Source organism: Eublepharis macularius, chromosome 13, assembly GCF_028583425.1.
Source record: "Eublepharis macularius isolate TG4126 chromosome 13, MPM_Emac_v1.0, whole genome shotgun sequence".
NCBI lineage: Eukaryota > Metazoa > Chordata > Lepidosauria > Squamata > Eublepharidae > Eublepharis > Eublepharis macularius.
In genome coordinates this window covers 5,197,502-5,218,550 of record NC_072802.1, presented here as the reverse complement: position 1 = coordinate 5,218,550, position 21,049 = coordinate 5,197,502, and the positions used below count along the sequence as shown (strand labels likewise).

General features: G+C 44.2%; 1 protein-coding gene across 3 annotated transcripts in view; it reads right to left on the bottom strand.

Annotated features, from left to right (window-relative positions):
* The window catches only part of HEPH (hephaestin), a 71,224-nt gene that overhangs the window by 29,206 nt on the left and 20,969 nt on the right, over positions 1-21,049 (bottom strand). For 2 of the 3 annotated variants that reach the window (XM_054996267.1, XM_054996269.1), the window contains 6 exons: positions 20,762-20,930; positions 7,946-8,085; positions 4,665-4,796; positions 2,611-2,822; positions 1,096-1,240; positions 163-375 (listed from right to left, as the gene is read on the bottom strand). In XM_054996267.1, the coding sequence (XP_054852242.1) occupies positions 163-375; positions 1,096-1,240; positions 2,611-2,822; positions 4,665-4,796; positions 7,946-8,085; positions 20,762-20,930 (1,011 nt within the window). The remainder of the gene's footprint in view (positions 1-162; positions 376-1,095; positions 1,241-2,610; positions 2,823-4,664; positions 4,797-7,945; positions 8,086-20,761; positions 20,931-21,049) is intronic. The other variant, XM_054996268.1, reaches the window with a different exon arrangement.

Below are 21,049 nucleotides of genomic sequence, written 5' to 3'. Positions count from 1 at the left end.
GGCACTTCCAAGCCGATCCCTGCTGCTCCACAAAAGTAACGAATGCCTTCATGAGGCAAAAGTAATGAATGCCTCACCCTAAAACAAACACAGCAAGCAGCTCTGTTATGGAAGTCCGCAGAGAGCAGGGTGGATGGCTCCATGAAAGGATCTGTCCCTTACCTTCGTTGTCCGGCTGCATGAGGGCTGTGGCAAACGTGTGAGGAAACAGGCTGGCTGCGTCTCGCCTCATTCCATCCATCAAGACAGTATTGCCTTGGAAGACGGCTCCGTGGACATCCGCTTCAGTGCCCAGGCCCAAAAGGTGCCAGGAAACCCTTTCTCCTTTACAAATGTCCAGGCCAGGCAAGTTACTGAACATGAATCCATTAATGGCTTCCATGAGGGAAAAAAACACGCATCAAATTAATATAACCAGAATGACAGATGGTCCGTCTCCTCCATGGCTAGTAGGAAACAGGTTAGGGTTAGGGTGCACCAAATCTTTTTATGTATTTGTTCCACCGTCATCCTGCTTTTCTTCCACAGAAGATAAAGAGGCATGGATTAGGCCCCTAGGCTTCTCCCCTCAGGCCTCGAACTGGAGTGCTTGAGCACAAGTATTGCACAATGTGCCTGTCGGCCACACCCTCAGAGTAAATGGGGGTGGACATATTCATACTCATAAAGACTGAGAGCAAACTTTTGAAAGTCATTGCACTGGGTTTCCTCCAACCCACCTGGTGTTTAGTGCATGTCAAGGTTCTGCATTGTGCAGGGGGTTGGACTAGATGACTCTAGATGTCCCTTCCAACCTTATGATTCTATAATTCTATGCATGTCCAATGATTGGGGCGAGGGAGCTCTGTGCTGTTTGAGGTTTGAAGGTGCTAGTCCCTACACTGCCATGCTTTCACTCCAGAATGAAGCCATGTCAAAAACTGGTGTGATGATAGTAACTCCTTCCAAAACAAGGATTCTAAGATGGCAGGAAGATATTCGGTCAAAACCTGTTGACATCTGCATGACAAGAACCTCTCTTTTCATGCTCTGTAATACTTAATAATCCACTTTCTTGGAGAGTGCCTTTTTCTCCTAGAGCAGGAGTGGACATACCATGCATCCTGTTGGACTCCATGAAGCCTTGATCTTCAAAGGCCTCTTCTTTCCTCAAGAAATATTTCAGATTTGCATCCAGATACCAGCTAAGGTTTTCATCAAATACTCCAAACAAAAGATAAAACTCTCTGTCCACGTCTTTCTAAAAAATTAAGAACAGGTGGAATTAGTTCATTTCTGAAACATTCCCATGTGCTAATACTCTGAGAGTTATAATTCACACTGCTGGCATTTTAGCACTCAGTGGGGTTGAGAGAAGGAGGCGGAGAGAATCAAATTGTGGCTGTGCAGACACAAGCAGGTTGCCTGGCTCTTCAAGGGAGAAACAGTCATGAGAACAAGAGAACATCTAATCCAGCATTTGATTGGCCATGCAGAATTATAAGCAGGGTGGGGTCAGGGGGTGCATTGCCCCATTTAGACCACTGATCAGACCAAGATTTCCTCTTTTTAAAACCACAGCTGCTGTCTGTGCCTTCAGACTGACTGATAGTTATGTTTTAACAGCTTCCATTGACAATGAGGCAAGTTCTGGGAAAAGAGCAGGGGTGGAGAGTGCCCTTGCAAAGTATCACAGTTCTAAGCTCCCCTCACCTGCCCCACTTAGCGTGGCCCAGGCACTATTCTTTTCAAGAGCACGATGCCCTTATATTATGCTAGGTGATCATGAAACACACACACACACACACACCACTCTCACAAGACTCTGCGCAGCAGATGTTGCAAGCAGGTGTGGGATCGTCACTCAAGGAGTTCTTCACCATCCAAAGAAGGTGCCTAACTGGCCATAAGCAAGTAAGGCTTCTGAACTTAAAGGTAAGTGTTCTTACTCGGATTGTATTTCATACTAAAATACAGGCAGACACTTGGGCTGGGAGACGGGGAAATCGTAATTGCTCCATCTAACGAAGAGGCCTGGCTATAGCCTTGTTCTCACAGTGTCCGCTCTGATTCTTCCCAGGAAGCCAGGGAATGAAGGTGATAGCCCTTCTGGGCTCTCCAGCAAGTGGAATTCAGAGAGGTACTCTGCCTCTGAACCTGGAGGCTCCATTGAGTGAATAGCTGAATTGCTCTGTTTGGCCAATAGTTGTCAACAGATCTCTCCTACTCCATGAATGTGTCTGATCTTCTTCCAACCCCAGGTAAAGGCACAAATGCCATCTTGGGGCACCGAGGCTCAGGCAGAAAGCGATCTCTCAGCCCTGCAGCTTTAGACGCGCGTGTCAGACATAGAACTTGCATGATGCATTTATCAACAGCAGCAGCCATGCACTTCGAAGGCAAAGCTCATGATGCAGCAGCAGCACGTGGCAAGTCCCCTGCCTGACCCTCTGCAAGCGGCAGCTCATGAGGATGAGCATTTTGGTACATGAGGAGCCAGCGGCACTGGGCCGTGGTTCAGAGGGGCAGCCAAATGCTGGCCCTTCCGGAGGCCTTGCCTCTGCCAGTGGCCCTAGTCCTGCTGCTTCGGCTGAGACGGTGCCCTGGGCTTAGCCGGCTGACAGACCGTACCTGCTTGTTTTGTTCACTGAGGGTTCCAGGCCGACAGATCAGCAAGGGTCCCACTAAGCCAGAATTGGTGTCTCTGGTGGGGTCCACTGCAGAGGAGTACATCCACGTCAGGCAAGGAGGGTCTGCAGCTGTGGGCCCAACATGCTGCGGGACTGTCCAGCGGTACGTGAAGTTCCCAAGAGGCTTCACAGGAGCTCCGTTCCGGGAGAAGCCTTTGAAAGGCAAACACAGATGGTGCTGGTTGTATATTGGATTTAAACACCGACTGTTGCAAGCTCTTCTCAGAGAACTCAGAGCATTACACGGTGCTACCAAACTGCCCCTGATCTGGTTCAGATCAGGGTATGACGACCTGCTCAGCTTGCCTCATACGGCAGCATCATATCCGAGAGAGACAGTGGCTAGAGTATTGGACTGGGGAGGCCTGCCTTGGAAATACGGGATGACCTTGGGCCAAGAGCTGTTTCCCAGCCTAACAAACCTCAAAGGGTTGTTATGAGGAGAAGAGACTGCCCTCAGCTCCTTAGAGAAAGGTGGGATAAAGATGACACACCCATCACGGCACTTCCCAAAATGCACTGGAACAAACTGGCACCTTATTCACACATTATACTCTGGAGTCTTGGGGCTACACGCCGTGTTCCACTCTACATCTGCCCTCAAGGTATTCTGAAAGTGGCGTCAGCCACTCGCTCGTTTCCTCAATCCTTCTATGAGTTGATGTCTCTAGAAAGAAGGCTGCAGTTGATTAGTCACTACTTCCAAGGTAGAAAATGTTAGGAGAACTTGGACAACCTGTCTAAAGAATCTTTGTCTAGAGAAGAACCTAAGAAGAGCCTTGCTGAGGCCACCCAGCCCAGCATCCTGTTTCCAGGTGGCACAGGGAAGCCCATCAACCGGGCAAGAAGACATCAGCCCTCCCCTCCCGCCTGTGGCTAGCCCCTGGGGCTTAGAAATAGTCTTATCTGAACTTCTCTTCTAACTGTCATGACTAATACCACTGGCAAACCTCTCCTCAATAATCCAGAAGAGTTAGCCATGTTAGTCTGTGGTTGCAAAACAGTAAAGAGTCCAGTAAAGAGTAAAGAGACCTTTAAGTAAAGAGACCTTTAAATAGTAAAGAGAACTTTAAGACTAACCATCTTTATTGTAGTATAAGCTTTTAAGAACCAATGCGTTTCTCCCCAATAAGTTTTTACAGGTAGCCCAGGCAAGCCATATCTTGTTAAGACTTGGAGGTTGAGTCAGCCTTGGCTAGTAACTGGAAGGGGGGCTTCCAGAGAAGACGAGGGTTGTTATACAGAAGCAGTCAATGGCAAACCACCTCTGTCAGTCTCTTGCCTTGAAAACTCCAGCAGGGGTTGCCGTAAGTTAGCTATGACTGGACAGCACTTTCCACCACCACCATGCTAATTACATATATCTTGTGGCTGTGAATTCCAGAAGCTAAGTAGGCATTGTGTGAATATTTATTTCCCTTTTTTTCTGTCTTGAACATACAGTCTATCACTTTCACTGGGTGTCCCTGAATGTTAAGGCATAAGACTCTATCATGTCTCCCCTTAGATGTTTAAAGTAACACATACACAGCCTTTAACCTCAATCATTCCCCTTCTCTGAAGTTTCGTGCAGTGGTTAAGAGAATTGGGTTTGATTCCCCACTCCTCCACTTGAAGCCAGCTGGGTGACCTTGGGTCAGTCACAGCTCTGCTAGAGCTCTCTCACCCCACCCACCTCACAGGGTTATTGTTGTGAGGATAATAATAACACACTTTGTTAACTGGTCTGAGTGGCCATTTAGTTGTCCTGAAGGGCAGTATATAAATTAAATGTTGTTGTTGTTATTCTTTGTACATGGTATTTCCAATACAATATTAGTTTACAGCTGACGTATGAAGGTATTGTGATACTTGACCTCTTATTTCAAACCCTTTCTCTAGTAGCTGGAAATAATTCCTCGTTTTCCATCCCAAGTATTTCTCTTGCACAGATCTGCTTTGACAGGGAAAATCATTTTGATGTGACGGGGACTGTCATGACTAAAAAACACCAACCGTCATGGTAGAGCGTCCCCTCCCACTCCTTTCTATAAAAGACGCCGTGCGGCTGGATGCTGAAAGGCCAGGAGGCTTTGTTCGCAAAGGTGACCTGGATGGTATCACCCACTTCTGCTTTGATGACAGGTCCTGGAGAGAGAAAAGGGGAAGGGGGTGCATGATATGGCTTGGTGTCCGAAATTATTAAGGAAAACTGTCCAACCCACGGCTGCTCAGTGTTCCCCAGATGACTCAGAAATAAAACGTTACGGACAAAAGGCATCTGAGATTCGGGCTACTTAGCTCCTTTCCAAATCTCTATTTTTTGCTTTGGTTCAGAAGGACTGGAATTAAAGTTTGGTCATTAACGTTAAAAAAATGAGAGAGTGGGGGAGAGATAAGCTTCCTTGCTCCCTAAAACCTTATCTAAACAAAAGCTGTATTTTACTAATCTGGCACTGGGAAAAAATAGAAATAAAAAATCCTGGGGGATGCACTGAGCCACCAACTTCCAGGGAAGCATTTCCCTTTGGCAGTAAAGAAACAGAACAGCAGCAAAGACCCCAGGGAGAAAAATATATAATAATAACATTCAGGGCTTTTTTTCTGGGAAAAAGGTGGTGGAACTCAGTGGGTTGCCCTCGGAGAAAATGGTCACATGGCCAGTGGCTCTGCCCCCTGATCTCCAGACAGAGGGGAGTTTAGATGGCCCTCCGTGCCACTGAGCGGCGTGTAGGGCCATCTCAACTCCCCTCTGTCTGGAGATCAGGGGGCGGGGCCACCGGCCATGTGGCCATTTTCAAGCTGTTCCGGAACTCCATTCCACCGCGTTCCTGCTGAAAAAAAGCCATGATAACATTCGATTTATATACCGCCCTTCAGAGCAGTTTACAAAGTGTGTCATTATTATCCCCACAATAAACACCCTGTGAGGTGGGTGGGGCTGAGAGAGCTCTGAAAGAGCTGTGACTGACCCAAGGTTCCTCAGCTGGCATCAAGTGGAGGAGTGAGGAATCAAACCCGGCTCTCCAGATTAGAGTCCCGCACTCTTAACCACTACACCAAACTGGCTCTCAAGATTTCAGGTACACCTTGGCTTGGTCTGAAAGACGGCTTCTTTATGAGGGAAGTTTGTGCCTTTAATTTTGCCTATTAGATTAGCCACATTTCAGCTAGCTAACAAAAATTGTTTATTTTGCTGATGCCCATCTAGCTATGTCAATATCAAAAGCATGTTTCATTCTGAACTGTTGGCAAACCAATACAATCTTTGACTCTTAAAATAAATTTTCAGTATTTTCAAAACTATCGAAAGAGGCAAAACTACAGCAAGTTGACCGAGTGCATCAAGATTTAGAATCTAAAATTAGAAGCTAAAATGTTGATACTTACCAGTATTTAAGAAAATTAGTAAATTAAGAAAATCAGTATTTAAGAAAATCAGTAAATTAAGAAAATATAGCTTTGCTCCTTTCACCCTAGATGCTAATTTAAGTTTCTCAGTCAACACAACTGAGCTGTAAATGGTCTTGACACCATCAGAGAAGATCCTACAATTTGCAAAAGAACAGTAGCTTAGACTAGCCAGATCTCATCGGAAGCTAAACAGAGTCAGTACTTGGATGGGAGACCACCAAGGAAGACGGGGGCTATTATACCGAGGAAGGCAACAGCAGACTACCTCCGCTCGTCTCTTCTCTTGAAATCCTATAAAGTGGAACTTCATGCAGTCAGCGTCAGCGAGTTGTGACTTTAGTTTGCTGGGGGTGCTGCTCTCCAGGGCAATTGACCTTCTTAAGGTTGGGAAACCCAGCAGCCATTAGGATTTTTAATGCTAAGGTTATCCCACAGATACTTTATGGGTGTGGAGTGTGGATTGAAGATGTATCCGACAACCTTGACACCCCTCTACACACATTTTTGAGGGAAATAGCGGCAGTCCCGAGATGCGTAGCAGGTACTGCACTTAGAGTCGAATTCGCCCAACCCTCAATTGAGAAGAGAGCATGGATTACAGCCTTTAAGTTGTTCTTGAACAAGGAAATTTACAAGGACAATTCAGGGAAAGTAGGTTTTGCACACTTGATCCCGCAGGATACCTATAAGAGTAGCCGAACTAATTTAATTAACCAGAAACTAAAAATTCTGGATATTGATATAACATCTTTACAGTCAAATGAGGCCCTAAGAGTTATAAAATTAAAACTAAAGGATCTCGATTACAGCAGTACTCTCCAGAGAGCCAGGCGTACATGTTCGGGCTTATCCCTGGGACTTCCACCCCCAGAGGCTATTCCATCTTATTGCTATTCTTTAAAGATTCCAGCTCAACGCAGAGCCTTCACATTGGCTAGACTTAACTCCTTCCCCTCTAAAGTGCTTTCTGGTCGTTTCTCTGGACTCCCTTATTCTGAACGAGTTTGTGACTGTGGACAAGGAAAGTTAGAGACCTTGGATCATATAATAGTTTTTTGCCCTAAGTGGAGTAAGGAAAGAGAGAGATTTATTATTCCTATTATGTTAAAAGAAAAGCTTCCCTTCCTTCCTTGGGCAATCTCAGTGCTACTGTCTGATAACTTTCCTGACAATCAAACCTCTGCTATAGTGGCTTCCTTTTTAGCCACGGTGATAAAGAAACAAAATCTTCATGAGCTTAGATAGTTTAAAGTGATAATGACGAGTTATGTCTGTGTGAATTGGGTCTGTTCAAGTGTACAGTTCATATTTTGTTGGTGTTTGTATGGCTTATGGCTTCGGCCGGAAAAGCAATAAACAATAAAATATAAGGTTGGGAAATATATGGAATATGGAGGAATATAGAAGACCAAGAGCGAAATCCAGAGGAGTCAGCCGTATTAGTCTGCAGTTGCAAAATGGTAAAGAGTCCAGTAGCATCTTTAAGACTAAGTTTATTGTAGCATAAGCTTTTGAGCTGTGGTTCTCGAAAGTTTATGGTACAATAAAGTTGGCTAGTCTTAAAGGTGCTACTGGACTCTTTACCATAAGAACAAAATGTTATCACTATTCCCCACTTCTCAGGGACAGCACGATCCCACTTTTGGGTTAAGGTCTGTAAGGCAAGATTCTAGCTGATACCATGTGGTATGGTCATACCATCCTGAATAAAAGCTTCCAGGCTCATTCTTCAAAAAACAAACATATCTGGTTGATAATAAATATATGCACATGGAAATCCAAATGAACTGTCACAGTTTTGTCTATGATTTCCCAAGCACCCTCAAACCTTTTCCATCCCTACTAATAATGCTGCTTTTGGAAATATTGTTTTGCCATGTTACCAAGTATGCCAAGGTACTTCTCTTCTTTTGGCCGTTCTTTCTCCACCCGAAAAGTCCCATCTGTGTATTCCACGAATTTGGCCTTCCAGTAGGTTCCTCCAATCCGAGTGGAACTCTTCTTAAAGAACAGCTCTGAAAAGCTAAATACAGATCAAAAAAAAAAAAGGCCTTGTGATTTTTTGCAACAGCTGAATTTTTCAGCTAGCTAACAAAAATTGTTTATTTTGCTGATGCCCATCTAGCTATGTCAATATCAAAAGCACGTTTCATTCTGAACTGTTGGCAAACCAATACAATCTTTGACTCTTAAAATTACATTTCTTAAATTTTCAGTATTCTCAAAACTATCGAAAGAGGCAAAACTACAGCAAGTTGACCGAGTGCATCAAGATTTAGAATCTAAAATTAGAAGCTAAAATGTTGATACTTATCAGTATTTTCATTTAATCTGCAACTTTTGCACTGAGAATTTTACCTGAAAGATTTGTGACAGGAGTAACTCCAAGTCTCGCCCCCCCCCACCCCTCGCCCTGTTCCTTGGTAATTTCCCCTATAAAAACGTGACGTATGATTTCTTCATAGCACCTGAATATCATGCTGAATATATGTCGCTAGTTTCCAAGGTGCTGCTGAACTTGTGTTTTATTTTATTCTGACATGGCAACTGATCAGGATCCAAATCAGCCCTGATCAGGGCTTTTTTTCTGGGAAAAGAGGTGGTGGAACTTAGTGGGTTGCCCTCGGAGAAAATGGTCACATGGCCGGTGGCCCCGCCGGCGCGGAGGGCAATCTCAACTCCCCTCTGTCTGGAGATCAGGGGGCGGGGCCACCGGCCATGTGACCATTTTCAAAAGGTTCCAGAACTCCATTCCACTGCGTACCTGCTGAAAAAAAGCCCTGGCCCTGCTAGAGCTTTCAGAGTTGAGGGAGTAAGGAAGCAGGACAGCTGGAGCTACCTGGTGATTCTCGGTGAAGGGAGGTGTGGAAATGTAGGTAAAGGCTACCTGCGGAGCCAGTGAAGCCACTTCTGCCCTCTCACACAGAGGCAACTTCCTCTCTGCCTCTGTAGGACAATTCAGACCACTGAAGCAAGCAGAGGATGAGGGGCTCAGACACCCTCACAACATGATGCTATGAGATTTGTCTGTCACATCTTTATCCTGCCCTTCTTCCCAGGATCTAAGAGCTGCATGCAGAGTTATCCTTGCCTCTATTTTACCCTCACAACAACCCTGTGAGGTAGGTTTGGCTGAGAGAGATTCTGTCCTTAGGTGACCCAGCAAGCTTCCATGGCTGAGTGGAGATTTGAATCTGGGTTCAAAGCAGCAACCTCAGAAGCCCTGGTCATACCAAGAACGTATAAAATGGAAGTCATTGCAAGAAAAAAGTTCCAGACAGGCAGAAAAGTAGTTAAGGACTGAGTAGAAGCTGGAACTCAGAGCGCTTTGCAGAGCTGCTGGACAGGGAAGAGAGCGGGTTTCTTCCCCCTTACTTTACCCTCTAGGAGACCGTAGATGTCTTTTCAGATGCTTCTTACAATGATTTGCACATGTAAATGGGTATTCTCCATTCTGACTTCCTCATCTCACAGAGGGCTTTTTTATTTATTTAAAACTAGCAACAACATCTGCTGTGTGAAAAGGTCCAGATGGAATTACGGCTAGATTCTACAAATTATTGGAAAACGAACTGGTGCCTTTTCTGAAAGAGGTAATGAATGGAATTTTAAAAGGACAAAAGATACCAGAGTCTTGGAATGAGGCCAACATATAATTGATTCCAAAAGAAAATCAAGATTTGAGTAACGTCAAGAATTATCAACCTATTTTTTGATATATATGATAGAATGTGCTTAGACTAAGGGAATTATCAAGTAATAAGAGGGGGTAAGGGTTGGAAAGCTGTTGGAAGTTGATAGAGAGGGGGGAGGGTGGGGGGTTAATTAGATATTGAGGGAATGTATGTATTGAATTTGAAAAGTATACTCACCAATAAAAATTTTCTAAAAAAAAAAAGAATTATCAACCTATTTCGTTGTTAAATAATGATTACAAAATTTTTGCAAAAATTTTGGCGGAGATATTAAAGGACTGGTTAGTTGAGATTATTGCAGAAGAGCAAGCAGGGTTCCTTCCAAACAGGCAAATCAGAGACAATTTGAGAACTGTAGTAAATGCTATAGAATACTGTGACAAACATTGTGAAAGGGAAGTTGGTTTCTTCTCTGTGGATGCAGAAAAAGCGTTTGACAATTTGAACTGGAATTTTATGTTTGCCACAATGGAAAGGTTGCAAATGGGAAAAGATTTTATTCAAGCAGTAAAAGCAATATATAGAGACCAATGTGCGGCAATTGTAGTAAATGATGAGCTAACAAAAAAATTGGAAATAAGAAAAGGTACAAGACAGGGGTGCCCATTATCTCCATTGTTGTTCATCTTGATTTTGGAATTGTTATTGATTCAAATAAGAGAAGATGAGGCTATAAGAGGCATATGGATTAAAGAATTTATCTACAAGGTTAGAGCTTTTGCAGATGATGTGATGGTCATAGTGGAAGATCCAATACAAAATATGCCAAAGTTGCTTGATAAGATAAAAGAGTTCAGAGATCTGGCTGGATTTTATGTTAATAAGAAGAAATCAAAGATACTATGTAAGAATATGACTAAACAAAAGTAGCAAGAATTAATGGAAATTACCGATTGTGAAGTAACACATAAAGTTAAATATCTTGGAATTGAGTTAACTGCGAAGAATATTGAACTAAATCTATCATGGCTGGGAAGAATAGTGGCAGTTAAAATGAATGTGTTACCATAGATCATGTTTCTATTACAAACAATTCCAATTATTAGAGATACTAAACAATTTGAAAAATGGCAGAGGAAGATCTCTGACTTTGTGTGGGCAGGCAAGAAACCACGAGTAAAAATGAAAGTTTTGTGTGACGCCAAAGAAAGAGGTGGACTGCAGTTGCCAATATTAGACTATACCACGAGGCAATATGTTTAGTTTGGTTAAAAGAGTGGATGTCACTGAAAGATTGTAAGCTCTTAACATTGGAAGGTTATAAGAAGCTGTTCGGATGGCATGCCTACATGTGGCAGGATAAAATAAAAGCTGATTCTATGTTTTTGCAGCACTATATCAGAAGGAGCCTCTTCACGATCTGGAAAAAATATAAAAAATATCTGGGTGAAGGCATCCTCTCTTGGGTGGTACCGTTTGAAGTGATTGATCCGAGAGCTATCTACAATGAAGAACAATGTTTACCATATAAAGAGATATTGATTATGGAACAGAAAATGATAAGAATTAAATCGGAGGAAGAGTTATCTTCTTGTTACGGATGGTTCCAATATAGACAGATCAGAGACCTTTATAATTCGGATTGTTCAAAAGAAGGAAATGGGAAAACTCAGAGTTGGAAGAGACTATACTACAAGAAAGCAAAAAGAAGATATCTAAGATTTATAAAATACTTTTGAAGTGGCATACAGAGGATGAGATGGTCAAAGTACAGATGGTGAAGTGGGCAATCAATTGTCATAAAGAAATAACAATGGAATCATGGGAATATTTATGGAAAACGACACTGAAGATTTCAACTTGTACCAGTATTAAAGAGAATGTTTATAAAATGATCTATAGATGGTATTTAACGCCAAAGAAAATTGCGCTTGGAATTGCTAACATGTCAGATAAATGCTGGAAATGTAAAAAGCATGAAGGATCATTGTATCATATGTGGTGGACATGTGAAATAGCCAGACAGTTCTGGGGAGATATTATAGAAGTAATAAATGAGATATTGCAGATTCAAATAAAGGAGAACCCAGAACTATTGCTATTGAACTTAAGCATGGAAGATGTTCCTACTCAATACCGAACATTACTATTTTATATGACGACGGCAGCAAGACTTTTATATGCGCAAAAATGGAAGGTGCAAGAAATACCAACTATTGAAGATTGGATGCATAAATTGCTGTACATGGCGGAAATGGATAAAATGACAAGGAAGCTGAGAGATCAGAATCCAGCGGAATTTTTTACGGACTGGGGAAGATTGAAAACATATTTAGAAAAGAAGTGGAACGTAAAGGGGGAATTATGGCAATTTGAAAATTATTAGAAGGGATTTGTTATTAGAAGAGATAGAGTCTTTACCATATGAAGTGAAGTATTAGCTAACTGTTAGCCCAAATGTGTGGACTTAGAATTAACAGATATTGTTAGAATTACTAAAGTAGATATTTTATCCGACAGTTAGTTTAAATTTAAATATATGTGGAGCTAATATAAAGTAATAGATAATAGATTTTAAGTTTATAACAATATTTTTGAAGTTAATAGATAGGGCTTAGTTGAATAAAAGAGTAAGTAAACATGAGATAAGGAGTTATAGAAAAAGGGGACAGATTGGGAATAGATTAGGCTATAGGGTTGGAAAGCTGTTGGAAGTCTTGGAAAGGGGGAAGGGAAAGGGTGGGAGAAAAGATAATGAGATGCTATTTGAAAGTTGTATATTAATATTCTCACCTAATAAAAATTTTCTAAAAAACAAACAAACATCTGCTGTGTGAAAAAATACAACGGGCTCTAGCAAACTGACTCGACGGCAAGCAGGCGCTTCGCAGCAGCCTGGAGGCCAGAGTGAGAGGGCGCTGAGGGGAGGTGTGGGGAGGAGTGCTTAGGCCATTGATTTGGCAGGCCCCCTCCCAGCAGCAAGCAGGCGCTTCGCAGCAGCATTGAGACCAGAGTCATCAGCAATGTGCCTGCATGAGGATAAAAAGTGAGTTGTCGCCAATACGGCTTGCCTTTTATATAGTAGGATGTTTCTGTGCTGCCTTTCCACCCTAATCGAGTCCCCAAGGCAGCAAACATCAAATGTTAAAACATTTAAAATAAAGTATACATACAAGATTTCAATAAAAACATATAAACAGGCATAATACCAAAAACCAGGGAGGAGGCCTATAACAGTTACTGGGGGTGTGCCAAACAGAACCAAAAAGTCTCCACCCACTGGCAGAAGACAATAATAGAGAGAGAGACAGACGAACCCCCAGAGAGGGAGTTCCAAAGTTTTGGTGCCTCGACTGAGAAGGCTCTTTCTTGGGTTGCCACCCATCTAACCTCAGGCGGCAGGGGCACCCAAAGCAGGGCCTCCAAAGATGACCAGAGTGGACGCGGGAAAAGATGCAGAAAACGGAAGCAAACACGATCAGAGGATTGGAGCACCTTCCCTATAAGGTACAGCTAAGGTGTTTTATGGCTTTCCAGTTGTGAGAAAAGATGATGAAGTGGGCCTGGCAGGCGATGTAAAAGGATGCATGGGATGGAGAAAGCAGACAGGGAGATGTTTTCCCTTCCATATCGGCTGCTTTCACCCACTTTCAATAATGTACTTTCTGTGCACTTTAACGATCATTTGCAAGTGGATTTTCCTGCTTCACACAGGAAAATCCAGTTGCAAATGACTGCTAAAGTGCACTGAAAGTGCATTATCCAAAGTGGGTGAAAGCAATCAATAAATACCAGGACTTGCACGCACCCAATGAAGTCAATGGGCAGAAGATTCAGAATGAACACAATAAAGTTTTTCTGTACTCACAAAAGAATTAACAAAATTCACTCCCACCAGACAGAGTGACAGCTGCTGGCGTAGCTGGGGTTGAAAGGGTATCAGACAACTTCCTGGTGGGCAGGTTCCATCAGGAGACATCCAGAGAGCCAGCAGACTGTCCCGAATACCTGCTGCTGAGGCGGCCTTGGCCTCTGTGCCCCACATGCGGGCCTTCTGGAGGCAGGGCACTGGATTAGATGGACTGATCTGGTGGGCTGACCCAGCAGGGCCCCGCTGACGTTCTTATGCTTAAGGTGTTGCGTCCCGTGATCACCCTCTGTCCCTCACCTGGGCAGTGTGTAATTGTGTTGCTTATTCTGCATTTCTGGTTCTTTTCCAAAGGAAAATATTCCTCTATTTGATACCAAGCAAGAATTAATTTATTCATTCATTGCTCTCTCTCCCCATACTAGAATAGGAATTATTAGGTCGCTAATGCACTATAATGATCTATTGGAACAATGTACTGGTTCCTATCGTTCATTTTTTGAAAAAAATCTAGCTTTTTATTAGTGAAGATATAAGGTTGCCAGCTCCAAGTTGGGAAATTCCTGGAGATCTGGGGGGTGAAACCTGGGCCAAATCCACACTCACTCACCATCCACTTATCTTGCGCAGTCGTGGCAATCGGGTTCATTCCGCTACCATGCTGTGCATCATCACATTCACCCTTCCAGTGCGTCTTCATGGTGCAATCATTTCTCCACATGCCACAGTGTTACAGTGGGCGGTTCCATCCTCCGCCATCAGAACTGACGGCACACGTCACTTTTTTTTTTTAAAGGTCAGTTTTCCAGTATACCGATATTCTGACTTTTAAGAAATGGCAATGTACCCTCCCCCTCATCTTTGATTGGCTCATCTTTTGCTTGTTTGGCTGGTTGGTATGGAGGGCAAATTAGACTGTCACATTAAAGGCATTGTCCAGAAACTCTGCTGCTCAGAGTGGTTTTCTGCTTTTAGTAGTTAACAACATGGATGCTCAGAGTGTCATATTTGTGATGATGGCTGAGATTGTGATTGGCATGCTTTGCAGCACAGCCACACAACACCACGAGATGATGCATTCTGTCTTTCGCACATGGTAGAATCTCCCACCTGCATCCTAAGCTTTCAGGAATATATTTGTTTTCCACACCTGCTGCTTACTGGAGACGATCGTTGTGGGAAATACAGGATTGCTCAGCTTGGCTCCTTGAGCTCTTAAAAATGGCAGGACACAGTAGAGAAACAGTCTCCGTGTGACATGCGCATGCTCCGGTGACTGTTTCTTTTCCTGCGCAAACCGCTGCTCACTACAGTTGGTTTACCGGTATACCGACCTTTCAGCACTGTGCAAAAAAAAAAAAAAAAGGCGGGGAGAAAATGGATTTCCACCACTATCACGTGGTTTGGAAGGAAGGTGCAATTGTGGCGCGGTGATAGCGGGGAACACGCGGAATGGGAAAGCGTGTGAGTATCTGCATGAACAGCGCACCGCTTGCGAAAAAGGCGCGGAAACAAAAAGGAAGTGTGGATTTGGCCCTGGAGAAAGTGGGTTTGAGGGAGGGAAAGGACCTTGGCATGGCACAATTCCATAGAGTCCACCCCCCAAAGTAGCCATTTTCTCCAGGTGAACTTATCTCTGTGGCCTGGAGACCAGTTGTAATTCTGGGAGATCTCCAGCCACTACCTGGAGGCTGGCAACCCTATGAAGATATAAGGTGAAATGTACAGGTTGCACATTTCCCTGTTACAATTCCATAACAAAAAGAACTTGAGCATTTTTATTTTAAAATGAAAGCTTGGAACTAATAGATTGCAGCACTAGACCATTATAATACAATAGCAAAATAGCAATTCCCCATTTTTTGTCATGAGTGCACACACCCATGCCATTTGTATTCACTGTAGAACTGTACTGATCTCTCTGTTCTAATGTATCAATCTCATGCCATGAGCATATAGTTGTGCTTTGTAATGTAGCCTCATGTAGTCATGCCATTCTTGCCTGCCTGAAAACAAAAGTTTTCACAGAACAAGTAACCAGCCTGTTATCTCTGAGAGTATGGTGCACTGACCTTGCAGCTGGAACCAGCAATGTAACTGTTTCTCAGGGGAGAGAGAAAGACTTCGATTGCTTTGGAATTTTCTGCCGTTTCTATCCAGACTAAGCTATTGTGTTCTCATGCGCGCCTAAATGCAAACTGCCCCAAGGGAGGGGGGAATAGTACTCCCTATATCAATAGTGCCTTTGCCTGTATAATCATTCCTGCCAACTTCCCCATCAGGGGATGTACCCATGAATTTAATGGGTCTCTAAATAAAGACCTTTCAACCAATGCACTGGAGTGCTTGCTATGAGGGGTTTGGGGGTCTATCTGCCATGGAATGCCGTTTCTAGAGCTGACATTTTTAAAAGCCCTTTGTGGGGGGGGGGATAGTGACTACAGGGAGCAGAGGCAAGGAAAGTGTGGGCAATACTGTTGGGTGGACATTTTATTGCTACTGGGAATGTATGGAAGCAGCCCAAGGGGAAAAAAAGAAAAGGAGTTTCAGGAGGGAAGATTTTAACCTGGTCACTCCCTACTGTCCTCAGTGTCTGCTTAGGGGGTTGTCAGTGCTTTTTTTTCTGGGAAAAGAGGTGGTGGAACTCTCTATTATCACATGTGCATGCGCAAAGCACACATACGCTCCCAAAAATGTGCGATGATGTCACTTCTGGAAGAGACGCCGCTTCCCGGAACCCAGCACAATGCATCATGATGAGATAAATGTTAGTAAGCTTGGAAAATTACACTATTATGAGAAAAGGTTTTTTTCCTTTCTGTACCCTCTACAAAAAGTGAAATCTTCCATTCCTTTCCCCAAACATTTTATTTCTTTGGAATCATATTTTAAAATATGCAAGAAGGAGGGGGCCTCTAAAAATTCAAAACCCATTTCACAAATCTAAATTCTAACAGATTCCCTCTACCAGCATAGAAAAAAAATTCAAAATTCTTTCTCAAAATTCCACAGAGTCTGAAATTCCTAATCTAATGAATATTGAATTTTCAAATTTTCAGGGAGGGTTTTGCTTTACTTGAGCAATTCAAAATTAGATACTCAACTTTAGCTGCATTAGAGTTATACTTGGTTTAAAATGGCTTTTTTGTTGCCTGCCAACTGTACCTTACCAGTGGCTAAGCCATTGTGACATTGTGAAATGCTCATAAATATTCCAATGTCTTAGACAAACAATATTCATAAAAACTTCCTTAACACCCTTATGTCCACTGCAATTTCAGTGATGTTAATCAGCTGAGGGTGGGGAGAACCATTTGAGTTACAGCCATTAAGACATAAGAACACCTATATGCTGATGAATATATTGATGAAAGCCTTCTGTGACTTGGACACAGCTATCCATCCCTAGGATAAAACTGAAATAACCATAACTGATATTTTAACTAATACAAATAACCATAACTGATATATTTAACTAACACAGAACCAATCTGCATTCAAAAGCTGGGGGAACCATAACAATGTCAACTTCAGTCAACAAAAGAATGAAAGCAATGCGCACACACACACACATGCACAGGCCCACCCACCCCCATGAAAAGAAAGCAGAATGAACTCAAAGCAGCACACACACACAGCCCCCACACCTCCATGAAAAGAAAGCAGAATGAACTCAAGCAGCACACATACCCACACAGCCCCACCCACCCACTCCCCCAATGAAAATAAAACAGAATGAACTCAAAGTAGCAGCTCTGCTTGCACTCACGCGCACTCACTCGCGCACTCACTCACAGAGGAATGGAAAAAAAGCGGAAGGAACTCAATGCAGCTAAACCTCCTCTGCAGAGCCAGTGCCAGGCCCGAGCAGCATCTGCTTGCGCGCACTCTCTCTCTTTCTCTCTCTCTCGCTCAAGAAAGCAGAATGAACTCAAAGTAGCTAAACCTCCTCTGCAGAGCCCGCAGGGCTGAAGGAGGAAGGAATCATGTGGGCAGATTCTAGAGCAGCTGGAACAGCGTTCTGGAGTGTTCCCCCCTCAAAAAAAGCCCTGGGGGTTGTTATAGGAGAGTATTAAGAATAAACATCGCAAACTTAAGCAGAGTTACATCCTTATAAGCTCAGTGGTGTCAGTCTGTTTAGGATGGCACTGGCAACCTCAAAAGTGCAGTTCAGCTCTCATTCTGGACTTAGTAACTCATTCAAGCATTCAGGCATGCCTTCATGCATGCCTCAAATAACTGCCTTGCTGGGTCAGAACAAGGCCCATGTCAAGTCGTACCCATCCTAATATTTGTCCCCCACACCTGGCATTCAGAAGTAGACTGTTTCTGCACATGAATGTTCCATTGAGCTGTCATAGCCAGTGGCTGGATGCCACTGATAGACCTGTTCTCTGCCTAATCTATTTTCAATGCTGCCTAAAAGCTCATGCTGCATCTTGCAGAATTCACCTTATATTGTAAATTCCAGGCATCAGTTATGCATTTAATGAAGAAAGTCCTGACACCAACCCCGCCTGGATTCTCATGTTACAAGAAAGGAAGAAAGCTCGATGTTGTGGAAGAGCTGTTGGGCCGTGGTGAGCGATGGAGCCAATCTGCAGCTCATAACTGCCACCCTGTGTCTGGCGAGGGGTTTGCTATTAAGGAGCACAGCTCCAGTCCCCTTGTACCTGACTTGGGCACAGGCTGGTTGGGGATATGTGGGGGCTTCTACAAGAGCTGAAAATGATAGAATGGGTCCAGCGTTGCCTGTGGTGTACATGTACTTTTTTGGATCCCACTGTCATGTCTGTTCAAATAGGCTTTACTACTTTTTGAAATGCAACAGAAACCTGCAAACCCCACTTATCAGTCAATAGTAAGAAGATGCACACTGTGAGTAACGATGCCTCTTACGTTCCGCATCTGCCATTCCCTTACCTGGAAGGGGGGGGGGGGGGTTGAGGCTGGAGGCTGTGATGATACGTTTATCTGTTGCAGCTATGGTTCTCAACTCTCCCAGGATGTAAATTTGTTGGGATTTTAGCAAGTGTTTTCATTTCAGTCATGAAAGAGTTAAACTATTTGTGTTACTAAGTTAGTAAACTTATTTGCATGTAATCACTTAGGCCTCGAATTTGGATTCCCACCATAGAAAGGGGAGTCTCTAAGCATAATGAAGCAGAATTCTATTGGGCAACCTGTTTATTTGGGGGGTGGGAGGAATTAAGTGATGCTATAAACTGAAGTTTTATTGCTCTTTGTTTCAGTTCCTTTCTTAGTCTCACTCACTCACTTTCTAGCAAGATGTAGTCAGTTTAGCAATTTATTATTTTTCTCCAATATAACCCTATTTTTTCTCCTTTAGTAAAGTATTCTTACAGAGCTACACTGGAGCGTGTCTCTGTTCTCATTAATTCCAGTGCACAATCTTTGCATTAACTCTGCTAATTTCCAACAGAATTCTTGCTGGAATTATCTCTCTTAGACTATGCTTGTTCCTAGCCGCTGGGAAAGAACCTCGAACCCCGTGTCCTCCTCTGTACAGATAGTTCCCAGCTGTAGTATTTAGCCTCTGGGAAGGGGGGGGGGGAGAAATGCTAGCCCGTGAATGATATATGTTCATGATATTTGGTGGTGCTTCATTCCTGACAATGACCCTCATAGGATCATGATACTAGAACTTTCCAATAAAGCTCTATTAACCCAGTGGAGTCCTTTGGAAAGCTACTTGGCAGATCCTTACAGGTTCAATAGAAAGGAATGACATGGCTGTTCTGTGACGTCTTTGCCAGCAAGCTCGTGATCTCAGTTCTTGCTCTGCCCTCCCCTCTCGGCTGCCAGCACATGGGATGCAACAGGCCAGCTCAGCAGATGCAGGTCCACAGCGGTCTGGCCGCTTCTCCGAAGCCCTGAAGGAGCCTCCTTCTTCTAGGGGCACATCTGGAACACTAGGGGGGGGGCAGGAGCGAGTTGAGATGAGCAGGCCTTTGGGCTTCCAGCCTGGGGAGGGAGCTCAGCAGGGATGTGATGCCGTGCAGTCCAGCCACCAAAGTTGCCATTTTCTCCAAGGGAACTTACTTTTGTAGTCTGGAAGTCTCCAGGAATCACCTGGAGGTTGGCCACCCTGATAGCCCCTGCTTGATTGGCTCAGACTTGGCTAGCAGTGATGACGACGATGGGTGTCGGCTTGCCCTTAAGCTCCTCCTTCACTGCTGCTGACCAGGCAGTCCTTATAGTGCCATCAGCACGGCTGGGTCTTGGTTCACCTTGTTCCTGGGCATCCTTCCCTCCATGACAGCAGCCCCCCGGGATGTTTCTCAGTCAGTTAAACAGCCAGTCTGTCTAGGGTTGCCAGGTCCCCTTACCCTCCCAGAGGGAGGGACGGCCTGGCACTCATCTTCTCTTTGCTCCTGGCACCTGTGAGATGATGTCACTTCCTGAAAGTGACATCACTGCACCGCTCCGAGAGTGGTCTTGAGCTTTGCAGTGGGCCAAGTTGGGCCCCAAATGGTCCAAATTCAGCCTGTTTGGGGTCTAAATCACCCTGCTGCAAAGCGTCAGTGTACTCTTGGAATGAGGCGATGATGTTACTCCTGGGAAGTGACGTTGTTGCGCTGCCCTGGGAGCGTGCCCAGGAGACCCATTCCCACACCTTTCCCCCCTGCCAGTCAAGGGAGTGGTTGTGGGGGTGGGAGTGGGGGATCCCCCGCCCCCACCGGGGGGCCTGAGATGGCTGAGTTCGCCCTGTTTCCACACGGGGGCCACTCCTGCGTTCCAGATTTAAACCACTTTCAAGCCTCTCAAACAATATAGCTCCCAAATATGGAACCTGGGGAATTATAATTCAGCAGTGGGGTCCAGGAGGGAGCATGTTTATGTGTGTGTGTGTGGGGGGGTGCATTATGATCAGTCTTTTTTTCAAACTACTTTTCATTTCTTGTGTAGGATTCCAATATGCAAACTATTGGTGCAATCAACTGCACCACGAAGGTTCTCTGGGAATAAACTGCCTTAAACCAAAGACGACATTGGTTTGGGGCTGTGAATGGTCAAGGCCAAACTTGGATGGCTTCTGAGGTTCAGCTTCAACTATTCCGATGAAAAATGCACAGCCTTCATTCTGGGCCCTCTTCAACAACATGGCAAAGCTGTTCCAAGCAAAGGGCAGGAACTTCCGAACCCCCCCCCTCACCAATACCGCCCCCCCTTACCTGTGTGGCTCCTGCAGGTTTTGCCCCGTGCTCTGGTCAAACCCCGTGGGTCCATAATTCCACTGAACTTCCTTTGCAGCGATGTAATATTTCCGTAGCTTCCCTTTCAGTTCCGGCTCTGTGTCTTGGTAGGAACAGTTTCTGACCTCATAGAAAGCCTCCATCCCTGCTATAGAAAGCACAGAGGAGACTCGCATGATGCACGGTCCTGCCTGTGAGCTGGTTAAAGAGGGAGACCCACCAAGCTCAGCATTGTCAGAATGGATGGAGACCTGGAAAGGGGCGTTT